Consider the following 12,963-nt stretch of genomic DNA (forward strand, 5'->3'; position numbering starts at 1 on the left):
TACATAAAAGAACATTACAATAATAAATCTAAAAGTAAATTCCAGTTAAACTGATCACAATATATTAGGACCTGGAAGGTGTGATTTGTATTTCAACTGCATAAGTAATAATGTGTTTCCATGATTTTATACATTTTTTTTTTCCCTCTGCTGGATTCAATCTCAATAGACGGCAACAAGTCCCCACTGTTTGTGCAATGTAATATGCATTTTCCAGATGTTCTGAAACTTGGCCCCAGTGACAATCTAATAAAGATTCCCAAAACTAATTTGACACACAGTTGGTACAGAGGAAAGTAGAATGAAATGTCACCGCTTCGCATTTCTTCATGTTTCTAAACAAAAACCACAAATAATTATTCCTTGTTATATTTAATCAATAAGAAAGCCATCTTGATTTGAAAGAAAATCTATTTTTTATCATGGATTTCCCTCTAGTGGAGAAATAAGACAATGAGAGAGTAAAATAGTCCGTCCCATTCACTACAATTGGCTCATGCAGCCGGATAGCTTCACATGTAGCACGGGGTATTTATAGAATGAGCCACAATGAGAAGCAGGCATTTGTTAAAGGAAATACACGCGCTTATCTATTACAAAGAACCATCGCTCCTGTGTGCGTTCTATTTAAATACTTCCTCCAAACTTAAAACTGTCTACTCCCCAGAACTGTATTTTTATGCAATTACTTTAAACTTTGGACTCATTTCCCCTCCTCCCCCGGCCTTTATTGAAACTGGAAGCTTAAGTATGTGAACCGCTTGCACATACTAAGTAGCATCACTGTTAATGTCAATAAAGCATCAGCCAATCGCATCCATGCAGGCAAAACAAGGGTGGCCCGATTTCAATAGCATTCGCTAGAAGGGGAGCTCTTCTGAGCATGTGCAATAAGAAATGCCAGATTGGCGCACGCCATGTTTTTATGGTCACAGCACCCAATCTGCTTCTGGCTGAGCGTGTGGCGCCGTCAGCCGGTGGGCATTTGCCCGGTGTGCCAGATTGCCAGTCCAGGCCCTGCGAGAATAATACTTAAGTATGCTTCCTGCTTTCAGTACAGGCGGGTGGGTGGAGTTAGGTAATAGAGCCTCATTTTCTAACTATAAAACACATATCTGCCAGGATCACATTTAAAATCCTCATGATAACAAATGTTCTTAACATTACCACCCCTGCTTAACGGTTCTCCCCTGTTAACGGTTATTTTTCCTGAACTCTATCCTTAAACATTTCACTTCCCCGATATGAATGTATCGGATCGGGCCAATCCTGGAATTGCCAAATCCACCACACACTCTAGTAGGGTTAGAAGAAACATTTAATCTGTCCTCATTTTAGCCTCATATTTTTTTGCCTTATATAGCTTTTTTAAACCTATTCACACACCAAATGATGTCACTGGTTTCATTTACCAATTCTTTTAAACTGTTCTTTGCAACGAAGACCTTTTCTGGTAAAATTATTACTTTATTATTGCTTTAATGGAGGATGGCAATCGCACAACGCCCTGCGCCTGCTAAATATAAAAGGGGAATTACCGCAAAAGGCAAACAGATGGTTCTTAAGAATCACTCCGTGCGTTTGCCTGGAGTACCTCTTTCATTCTTTTTATCGTTAAATTATCTGGATTTTAAATTGTACAAATAATAAATATATATATTTCGAATTTTAGATCGCTTTTAAAGATATCTTTTAACTAAATTATTAATATTTAATATCTTTAGAATAATGTTGCTGCCGTTTGTTTGGAGATGGTTTTAAAAAAGAAAAGTATTCGGCCTAAAGGGTTAATAATATTTATGGCTAGGGATGGAAGAGTTAACACTAGAGCATTAACATGCCTCCTGAGGTACAAAGAAGCTGCCATGGCACTGGGTAGAAGCGCCCTCTGGCCTGTGAGTCGCTTAGTCGGTGTCTGGGCCCACACAGTATTAAAACACTAAGCCATATGTCACGCGTGGGGTATTTTTGTCACCACATTTCTGTCACATCTGCTGTACATTCACCCGGCTGCTGCCCTTGTCAATCTCTGGCGCTATACCGGAAGCTTCTGGAAAAGCGAAGAGATTCGCCTCTTCTCGACACCATTGGCAGATAGGCATCACGCTCCAAGCGCCATTGGTTGAGTCATCTGCCAGTCCACTATGACCCCGCCTACCTCTGTCTAAATCCTACAACGTGCCGCAAGGTAGCCGGTGAGGACCATTTGTGACGGGTACGCGAAGCGGACAGGATGCCGGAATTTAACTGGAAGGTGAGCGATGGCACGGGAAGTACGTGCGAGAAGTCACGTGGTGAGGAGGGGGACCTGAACTGTTACTGAGTCGTTAAAAGGCAGATAACGGGTTAACTCCGATCTACAGCCATTCTAACAGTGACATCATTCATTAACGGAGCTCCACGGAGAGCAACTATCCCACAGATACGGGACTGCCTGTTTTGTCTCATAATAATACAGGCCTGGTCACCATGGCCTGTAAACCTCTGAAGCTTCAGTGTTCTAGCATTCTGGGACCAGGTTCTACTGCCTTATTCCTCCCCATAAGGGTCAGGGCCTTGCCTCCTTGTCAATGAAAACGACCACTGCTGAATTTAACACTTGAGATCTAAAAAGCAATTCCATGGCGTAATAATTATATTGTCCCATATATAACTTTTCTGGGAGAGCTTGCCATATGACACAGATCTAAGCACTGATAGGCTGTTGCCATAGAAGCTGAAAAGGCTTTGTCGCTTTTCGGTGTTTTGTGTGAAACCTTCACAGGATAGAAAATGACAGATCTGCTAAAGTTGGGTTGTTGCGGTTAATGAGAACTAATGTTTTGTGTAAGTGGAACTGCGCCTTTGCTAAGTGTACATTTAATGTTGTTCTGCTCTCCCATTTATAAAAAAAAAGGAAAATACACACAGTAACTTAGTAACTTATCCTTCCTGCTTTAGATCCAAAGAATGGGTTAATCTGTTTAAAGTAATGGGATAGCTGCTGATCTACTTCAAACTTTCTAACCAAACTGCCCAATCCAAGTTTAAGTTTAAAGACTAATTGATCGTTAGAACCCCTTTTGCAATTATGTTACAGCCAGAAATCTCCTTGTTTTCCATGAAAACAGCAGTGACCCCAAACTTTTGCATAGTAATGTATATATGGTCCCTGGTCCCTGTTCCCAGATGTTTTATACTCGTGCAGGGAGAGCGTTGGCCCGTAATGTCCGTTTTTCTCCGCAGTTTTTGCTTCGCTTTATGCCTTTTTTTCACTGAAATGAGTCCACTTTCCTATGCATGCGCAGAGGCTTTGGGGTTGCATGGGGACTTTAAATAGAGAAACTCTGGCATTCAAATCAGGGGCGTAAGCAGATAAACAGCTTGTTGCTTTTCTTACTCCAGGTTTTGGATAATTTTCCGTTGCTGCTCTATATCTTGGCTGCCAAGACCGTGTTACTGTGCCTGGCGTTTGCTGGAGTCAAAATATACCAGAGTAAAAGAATCGAAGCCAAATTAAAACGTGAACGCGAAGAGAGACTTAAAAAGGAGGCAGAAAAGGAGGAGGAGGCTGATAAAAAGGAAGACTAAGGTATGCCGTTTGGAACTCCCTTACTGTACGCCGTTTCATACTTTGCCGAGACTTAACTAAGGTAAAGCAGGGCTGCTAACACTGAACATCCTGCTGTGAACCGGAACTTTCGCACTTTAAGCGTAGACCTGCAGACCGGGGCACGGTCATCACACCTTGGCTCCTCTGCCATCGTTGCTTGAGCTGCGTGTACCCCCTTACACATTGGTTGAGCTTTGCACCGGGTGGAATGAGACATACCTGAGAGGTCCACCCTCTGACAAGCGTTACAGTCCTGTAAGATCTCATGAGTTGACTTATATGATACGTGGTTGCCACAGTAGACCCAGAATGTCAGCCGTATCTTGTACGTGGTGGCACATCCACGGTCCCTTTTTCTGTAGATGCGGCCGGCTGCTGTTTTCTCTCTTCCCCTGTGCCCGGGAGAGTCTCGTTAAAGAGGAGAGCCTCACGTTCACTGTCGTAAAATGCTGCTGATTGGTCTGTAACATTATAAAAATGCCAACATCCTTATCTTGTATGTAATATATGTCTAATATGGCATAAAAGTCCCGACCCACCTTCATTTATCCAATAGATGTCCATTTGTGTAGTGTGCACACGCAGTCAACGCACGAGGCATACACACCAAGCGGTTAAATTCCATAATCTTGTTAAAGAAATAAAACGTTGGTATAAAAAAATATGTATTTCCGCAAATATGCCAACCTTTTGTACGTCTGACGCGTATGTTGTTGATGCCTTCAACTCCCATCACCCTCCTCGTTCTGGCTTCGGGTGCTGCATATACAAAAAAATTTAATGTTTGTGTGTCATTTTTTTAATTGGCTATAGAGGGTTTTAGAGTAACAGGGTCAACTGTGATATAACACCCATTGACCCCAGCATGTGGATTAGCCATTTTTTTTAGCCAGTTGATCTCTTGTAAGCATTGCAGACAGAACCCCCCAAACTGCCATCATATACCACACTGTCCCTCTTTTTCTTACCACCTACACGGTAGGCACACTATTTATGAACAGTGTGACAGAATGACCTGTCATAGAGGGCTCCAGCCTGGCTGCCAAACAAAGATTGCACAGACAGGAACTCCATTGTGTAAACTAATCCCATTGGCGGGATTGCTGCCAGGGGGATGTTCGGTAGCTAAAGGGGATTATAGATTGGGTTGTCTACATGTACCTGTTTATCAGTGTTAATTTATGTTAATGAAGTTCTGTGGATATACGAGTCTATGTTTTACAACAATAAACTGTTCATTCCTGCTGTACTCAATTCAAGGTAGTTGTGTCTACTTATTGGGTTCCAAGGTGCGCATGCTGACTGGTGCTGGAAGTGATTCCGGGGACAACAGGAGGATACATGTGGGTGATCTCTGGGAGTTACTACAGCTCTCTTGGTGAACCTGTTACAAACAGCTTTCCAAAAAGCAAAGTCTCACTGGTGATATGTTTGTCTAAGCTATAGAAAAACTAGATTTTATGCACAAAACCAATAATTTTTTTTTTTTTTTTTTTTTTGCAGGTCCTGTCTGCTGTTTGGCTGGAAATGTACGGCCCTCTTCTGCTGTGTTGATGACGAAGCTGTGTTGTTTCAGAAAATACAAACTGTTAATTTATGTATTTATACAGTTTTAATATTGTGAACTATTTTACACAATAAATGTTTTTTAATGAAGTCATCTAAAACATTGTTTGCATGTGTCCAGCAACATCTCCCGAGTACAGTGATACCCCCCACGCATGGGTTTGTTTTGGCTGGGGGCTGAAAGGTCACATTTGGGAAGTGTGCATTTTAAATTTATTTATTTTTTTGGAATTTTGACATCTGGTCAGTCTGTCCCAATGTCCTATTTGAGACGTCTTTGAACCCGGCCAATTCGATGTACCCCATCAAAGCTCAGTTCTCAGGAGGGTCTGGAGAGGCCAGCGCCAAATTTAGTATGCCCCACATTGATGTGCTCAGTGGAGCGACTGGGGGGGGGGCGCCCTGCACTTTCGGTGCTGCTGAATGGCTCGACATCAAGGCATTACAGCAACACCATTTTGCGGAAGAGATCGTTAACTGTCATCACAATGTTTTCCCGCCTGGCACATCAATTGTCGTCAAGGGGTTAACTGACTGTTAACAGAATCAAGAATAAGAGATTATTTTTGCGCATTTAACAGAAGTATTTGCTACAAGCAATGACCTTTAAATATTGAACTGAATCTCCCGTTGAGAGCCCTGTGGGATGACTTCTTAATTGCTGCCTCAGTAGTAAATGGGGGTTTTCCAGGCGCCTGTTAAAATCCTTCTATGTTCATTTTCCAAGATCCTTCCTACATGGCGACTACCCTCACAGGGCATTTCCCCAGAGATGAGTCCGCTACTGCCATGGAATAAACTTGGTGTAAAAACTGACATGTTAGAGAGAAAATACGTTAATGATATTTTAATACGAGTGATTTATTTTGCTTTATCTGAACGGTGGGGAACTTAAAGAATAATTTTTGCATAACTAAATTAATTGAATAAAGCTTTAGATCTCTGCTCATGCATCATCAGAAATATCTAAACATTAACTGCGTGGCAGCGGAGACCTGTGTCTCTTCCACAGGGGAGCAGCAAGTAATTACCACGCTCTTCTCCAATGGGGAGATTCATGATATATGGACGATTGCCTTGAGGACCGGGTTGGGGAAATAATCAACTTTCTGTCCTGACAGGTTTTTTTTCCTCCCCATACCAAAACCCTAACAGTGTAGTGTTAACTTGAAGAGCTAACTCTAATGAGGTTCAGGAAGAGTTTCTCACAAGTTACCGTCCATGAGGGCACTTTTCAGCCATGATCCTCCATGCTGCTCCAGGTCCTGCAAAGTGATGGGGAGCGACCTTTGACCTTGTCTCTGACCTCGAAGTCCATAGTTATGGGTCTGCAAACTGACCCTGCACAGAAGACATCCATCGTATTCAAGTAAATAAATAAAAAAAACTGTCTATTATTACCCTTTATTTATATAGCGCTAACAATTCCCGCAGTTCTTCTCACAGTCCATACATTCTAAGGGTCTGACGAGCCTAGAACTGACAGACGAATACAAACCGATACATTATGGCTTGCCTCACAAGCTTACAATCTATCCCCGAGGGTATTCTGTAGAACCTCAAACTAGGCCGCCGGCTCCCAGGTCTGCCATGGTTTATAGTTTTATATAAATATATAATATAATCTGCTCAATTTGAGGATTGGGGCCGATCTATATTTTTCCACATAGACCAGACAGACCAACAATTTTTAACATCGAAAATTAAGGTGACTTTAGTGATTTTACTTAATGTCTTTGTTTTTCGCTTTACACACAAGCGCAAATCACAATTAACTTCCTCAAAAATTCTCCGTATTAAACGATGAAAGTCCTCGAACTTCACGTCCGCATCTTCCGTACGGCATACGTGCGTTCCACCGCGACACTACCGTATGTCATTCCGTGACCTGTCATACTCGCGCGCGCTGTCATCCTGCGCATGCGCACTTGCGTGACATTCAGCCTCCTACGTCTCGACGCCGCTGACGTATAACGTGACCCGGCTCGTGGGAGGCGCAGGTTTGACCTAGAGCAGCAACCGGAGGAGAACATGGCAGCAGCAGGAAGGCTCTCCTTGAAGGTAAATCCCCGCACCGGGCGCAGGGAGCCGGGCAAAACCTGGGGCACGTGGGGCAGGATTACCGAGCATTCAGGCCCCAGCGCCACACGGGGGCGGCAGCTGTCAGAGCAATGTCCTCCAGGCGCCCAATGAGAAAGGCTTTTAGCATGGGGAACAGTATATAGTGTAATGTGTGTGTGTGTGTGTATATACATATGTACATATATATAATGTGTAGATGTATGTACGGTATATACAGTATATAGCATATCTGTGTGCTAAGGCCTGTCGGTTTATATAGTTATAGGAGGGGTCTATATACAGAGCTCATTAGCAAATATCTATAAGTCTTTAAATTCAATACAAGAAATGAAGCTTGCGTTATTCTGTATAGTGTCGTCCCGCTCGCACACAGTGTGTGTATATATATATATATATATATATATATAAATATATATATATATATATATAAATATATAAATATATATATATATAAATATATATATATATATATATATATATACTATAAGTTGAATGAGCTGCGCTTTAGTACTGTCTGTCTGTCTATGAAATGATGAGTCTGGGTGAGTATCGTTTGTAACCTTTCCGCACTATGTGTGAATTTAGTATTATGGCTAAAAGCTACCTCTGGGTCACTAAAATCCATGAGGGTCAGAGCGTTGGGTGTAATGTAAGGAAGTTTTAACTTGCGAAGAGGGTGGCAGGTAAGTGGAATAGCCTGCCAGTAGAAGTGGTAGCGGTTACTACACTAAGGGAATTTAAACATGCATGGGATCGGCGTATGGCTCCTGATGACTGATTAAGGTCTGAGTCTTTACATCAGAATAAATGGGCCGAATGGGGCCGATCTGCCGTCAGCGTCTGTATTTTGTCCGTAGTTGATCTGTGATGTTCCGTGGAAAACACGTCTTCATTATTATTTACTCGTCATAGAACGGCAATGAGAATGGCTGGAGGTCACGGCTATTAATATGACCCCCTCGGCCAAGGTGACGTATAAAGGTGAAAACCGTAACCAGACGAGTCCGTTCAGACGGGGCAGAACCCGCTGATTGATTGAGGACAAAAGCAAAATAATATTATTTTCAGAACTTTTAGGACCACAAACAGTCTGTTATTCACAGAGCTCTAGTGTTTGACGTCATTCTAGACTTGCCACGTCTTGCCCTCGGCACCGTGACCAAGTAAAATGATGATAAAATGTGTGTTTTCTGCCTTTTATCAGCTGAATACAGAACCCTGGGATCTGGTGAGGGATCCGTTCAGCACGGTTGATGCGTTGGCCTTGTTTGGTTGAATCGGCCGTACAACATTTAACTGAAATATTATTATTTCAAGATTATTCAGCAGGGACGGAGCGGAGAATGTGCATTAAATCCAGGAATCTGATTTAGTTATGCAGCGTCCAGGGCCAGCTCAGACTTTTCTGCAGGAGAAGTTCTCTGGGGTTTGCCCTTGGTAATGCCCAGCGGTGTTAGGGAGCTGAATAGATCCCGTCATGTCGGTGATAATGTTACCAGGGCGGACGTGCCGTGTTATGACTTGCAGGGAATACGTTTTTGTAGGACGCGGGTATGTTTGGAAGCGCCGGTGTATTCGTTCATATATGATACAGAACCCTTGAATAACGAGCGATGTATTCATTTTGTAGGTTCGCTCCTTCAGCACCAGTGCGGTCCGACCAGTTTCCAAGCTGATCAAGGTATGTGATCGACGGACCGAGAAACAACCCTTATGGCTGCAGCTTTATCTGAAATTCCGGGTTAAATCGGGACTTTTATTGAACGTTTTTCCCTACATCGCAGATTCATCGTAGAGACCCTTTCATGCGTGAATCGCTAGCAGTTTTGCTCCCCGCGTTAGCCCAGAGATGCTTGAGCCAACGTAATTTGAGGCAGGGGCCATCTTTCTGGGACAGTTCTACTGTTTATCCCTTAAAACGATACATTTAGCTGGAAGTGTTACTAGTATGAAGGGATTAATAAAGTGTTTAACCATTGAAAACCAATCCACGTTACTCAGAAGTTGATTTTCATCATAGAGTTTAAGCTGCCTCCTGGTCTTCTACAGGCTACACCAGCTATGCATCAAGGCCAGTGTTGGACAAGAAAGGGTTAAAAGCTTAGGGACACGTCTCTTTCAATGGATACAGTGTAGTGTTTTATGGCGCTGCGTCGTTTAAAGGGGGTCACAGGATCACTGTTTAGAGATTAATATTCTGCTCGTTTGTTTCTTCTCAGCCCCCAATCCAGATCTTTGGCTTGGAGGGCCGCTATGCTACGGCTCTCTACTCTGCTGCTTCCAAGGAGAAGAAGTTGGAACAGGTGGAGAAGGAGATGACCAGGGTATCGGTAAGTGGGGGGGTTACCTGCTGTGGATATGAAAGGGCTGGGTTTGCATCAAATCTAAAGAGATGCCAAAGCGGGTTTGACGGGGAGGATGAATTCTGTTACACGTAATGCTGCCGTCTGAGGTCGTGACCCCCCCCCCCAAGTGAAATCAGACATGCATTGGAACGGGGGTCTCCAGACTGCAGCCCTCCAGCTGTTGCAAGACCACATCTCCCATACCCCCTCTGCCAGCTGAGAAGAGCATTATGGTAGGTGTAGTCCTGCAACATCCGGGGCCCAGTTCGGAGACCACTGCATTAGAACGTTATCAGACTGTAGATAGATGACGGAGCAGGAAAAAAAGCCCCTACATCTTGAAAGGGTTTTTGCTTTAAAAGTGAAATAAGTTAATGTTCAGCTTGCCTGCAATTTCTCGCTTTATGGTTTGACAGCAGTGTGACTATGAGAGAGATCCATATATACAGCGCCACGGTATATGATGGAGCTATTCGAATAAATAAAAATGTGACGGAGGAGAGAAGAGAATGCTATCATGTTCTAAACGTGTTTTTATATTTTATTTTAGGTCGTTATTAAAGACCCCAAAGTGTCTGGGATCATCATCAACCCCCACATCAAGCGTGTCTTGAAGCAAAAGGCTTTCACCGATATTTTGGCAAAGGAGAAGTTTTCCTCCGTAACGCTCAACTTTATCAGTGAGTGGCCGTGCCTTCTGTGCAAGCAGCGCGTTAAGATCGCAGGACCAATATTTTTATACTTTTTCCAGTTTATTTGATAAAATTAGATAAAGCCATGTTAGCCCAAGAGAAAATAGCGATGCCTTTACTGCGTAGACGTAGAAAAAGAGCTACACAGGCTTAAGGACCTCAGAGTTATCTCCTTCAGATGGAGATCTTTAGGGAGAGACCCCCGAGGTCCCAAAACACTTGGATAACTTCATTGTTTCTATGTTGGCTCGTTGGAAAGTTTCAGCTCTGGAGATTTGACATGCCGTTTAGCTTCGGCTTCATGCTGGGAAGCGCTGATTCCGCTCTTGAATTAGTTTATGGGGAGAGGGATGTCTGGGTGCTCTATAGATATTTAAATGTACGTTACAAAGCCTTTCTAGCAGCACTATTAGTATGTTTATTGCACATTTCTATCTACGTAAAGCTGGCTGCGTATGAATGCAGCGCGTTTAAAGAGCGTTTCTGGACGTAATCTGTGAATTTCATTCAGCGTTTGATGTCATCACAACTATTGCTTACCTTACTGTGCAGATTTGCTTGCTGAGAATGGACGCCTGCGTCAGACGCCAGACATCATTGCTTCCTTCGAAAAGATGATGAGCGCACATCGAGGGGAGGTGCTGTGCTCGGTCACCACTGCGTCGGTAAGTCGGAGGATAAGGTTGTTGTTGGGGGGGTGATGTTGCATCTGGCTAAGGAAAAAAAATGGGGCGGGGGGGTTTCGAGCCCTAGGATTTTATTTTAAATTCAAATGTACTGCAGTCACTGGGGTTCATGCGCAATGTGGATTTTATACATCTTTCTGTGTTCTCATTTCATTTTTTGGTTTCTATGTCTCTCCCTCGCTCTCACCACTTTTCAGCCTTTGGATGAGGCGAACTTGGCTGAATTAAAAACAGCCCTCAATGGATTCCTTGCAAAAGGAGAAGTCTTGAAGTTGGAGACCAAGGTAGGAAAACGCTTTGTAGATCTGCTGTTTTATTTCTCTCAGGAAAAGATGTCTTCGAAGCTTCTTATATACTGGTTTACCTGTTCCATGTTCCTGTCTTTGTTTGCAGACCGACTCCTCTATCCTGGGTGGAATGATCGTCTGTGTTGGGGACAAATACATTGACATGTCCACAAAAGCCAAGATCCAGAAGTTGACCAACATCATGAAAAATACTGCTTGAGGGGCATTCGTTCTCATGTACTGCGGTCACCGTACGGTGCAGACAATAAAACCTTCTCCTGGATGTGTGATCTCGTAGTGAATATATATGTAGACGATAAGTGTTTAATAACACGTGCAAATTGAGCATCAAGTACTGTATGTAAATTAACGAAAGGGAGTCAGAATAAAATGCTCATTTCAATAAGCGCATGTCTAACATTGGTCATTAATTGGCTTTTGTGACATTAAACATTATCTAAGTCATGGGTATTTACGCTTAAAGATTTATTAGACAGAAGCTGGGGCATCAGAACCACAAATTGTCATGGCTTATAGCATATGTCATAAATCAAACTCACCCCTTGTGTGTTGAATTATTTAACCCCTTGACTGCTAACGACGGCATGGTGCCATCGCTAGCAGTCCCAGTCAGGTGCTAACGACGGCACCAATGCCGTCGCTAGCACTATCTTACCTTGATGGAGGTCTGTGGACCATCATCACCACCTACCCCGGTGATCTGCCCCTCACACTGAAGGGCATCACCGGGGCCACCCGATCCGGCCGGTGACGACACGCGCAATGACGTCACCGCGCAACTTTATTAATTGATAATTGTCAGTTAAAGCGGTATGGGGGCATCTAAGCAGCTACAGACCCCCAACATATACCGTTGGAAAATAATAAAAACTATTAAGTTAAAAAAATTAAAATGTAAAAAAAAAGTTTAAAAAATGATTTTGGGGGTCTCTAAAGGAAGATAAATAAAGATCAAAATTGCCTAGAGACCCCCAAATTAAATTATCTAAACAAACTAATTTAACTTGAAAAATAAAAAAAAAGTATTCTAGCTAAATGATCACTGCGGTAGCCAATGTTACCACAGTGATCATATAGCTATGAAAAGTCACATTCCCTTTTTAAAAATGGCCGATACTAAATTTTAACCCCATGATCCCTTTGATCATGGGGTTAAATTTAGCCAATGGTAGAGGAAAGCAATTTTTGAAATCCTGATGAACTGCAAATATTATTAAAATCAGCCATTTAGCCTGTGCGGTACGTGAGTAACCATCTCATCCCTGCAACGCCTTGCATTTTTACTGCAAAACTTATTTTTGCTGTAAAAGTGATTTTTTTTTTCTCCCTTTACCATCATTTCTTTGGGATTGTAAGGGGAAAGAATGGTGTGTGCTTCTGTGAGTGAATGTATGGAAAGTATGGTGTGTGCTTCTGCGAGTGAATGAAGATATGAAAGGCGTGTGAATGGTCAGTAATTAGGGTTGAAGCCTTGACGTGGCATTACTGCTCACGTAAGAAGTTAAATTATGGCACAAAAAGTACATATTTGCAAAAACTACACCCCTTGGCGCATCAAATGAGGGGCTGCATGTGTTTCTAGTACAAACCTGGAGTGCGCAAGACACAAATGAACATGTCGCTATGGTTACAAAAAACATATTTTCTAGCCAAAGTGACATATTCCATCATTGTTTGTGCACTCAACTTTTA

General features: G+C 42.7%; 2 protein-coding genes across 2 annotated transcripts; both read left to right on the forward strand.

The window, feature by feature from the left end:
- The first annotated feature begins 2,101 nt into the window (after positions 1-2,101).
- On the forward strand, positions 2,102-5,241 carry SMIM11 (small integral membrane protein 11). Its single transcript, XM_053456524.1, has 3 exons — positions 2,102-2,254; positions 3,385-3,571; positions 5,096-5,241. Exons 1-2 carry the CDS (start codon positions 2,234-2,236, stop codon positions 3,568-3,570), a joined length of 207 nt encoding a protein of 68 aa, XP_053312499.1. The 5' UTR covers positions 2,102-2,233; the 3' UTR covers position 3,571; positions 5,096-5,241.
- A 1,873-nt stretch (positions 5,242-7,114) lies between these two features.
- On the forward strand, positions 7,115-11,533 carry ATP5PO (ATP synthase peripheral stalk subunit OSCP). The gene is made up of 7 exons (XM_053456523.1): positions 7,115-7,219; positions 8,871-8,921; positions 9,460-9,570; positions 10,136-10,265; positions 10,830-10,942; positions 11,161-11,247; positions 11,357-11,533. The coding sequence occupies exons 1-7, from the start codon at positions 7,190-7,192 to the stop codon at positions 11,468-11,470; spliced, it is 636 nt and encodes a 211-aa protein (XP_053312498.1). The 5' UTR covers positions 7,115-7,189; the 3' UTR covers positions 11,471-11,533.
- Positions 11,534-12,963: the final 1,430 nt, after the last annotated feature.

This window comes from Spea bombifrons, chromosome 2 (genome assembly GCF_027358695.1).
Source record: "Spea bombifrons isolate aSpeBom1 chromosome 2, aSpeBom1.2.pri, whole genome shotgun sequence".
NCBI lineage: Eukaryota > Metazoa > Chordata > Amphibia > Anura > Pelobatidae > Spea > Spea bombifrons.

Excerpts from the sequence above, each read along its gene's own strand:
- SMIM11 (XM_053456524.1), top strand. The coding sequence starts at position 2,234 with ATGCCGGAATTTAACTGGAAG. Across the intron at positions 2,255-3,384 it reads TGCCGGAATTTAACTGGAAG|GTTTTGGATAATTTTCCGTT; the intron begins GTGAGCGATGGC and ends TTCTTACTCCAG.
- ATP5PO (XM_053456523.1), top strand. The coding sequence starts at position 7,190 with ATGGCAGCAGCAGGAAGGCTCTCCTTGAAG. Across the intron at positions 7,220-8,870 it reads CAGGAAGGCTCTCCTTGAAG|GTTCGCTCCTTCAGCACCAG; the intron begins GTAAATCCCCGC and ends TTCATTTTGTAG. Across the intron at positions 11,248-11,356 it reads TCTTGAAGTTGGAGACCAAG|ACCGACTCCTCTATCCTGGG; the intron begins GTAGGAAAACGC and ends CTTTGTTTGCAG.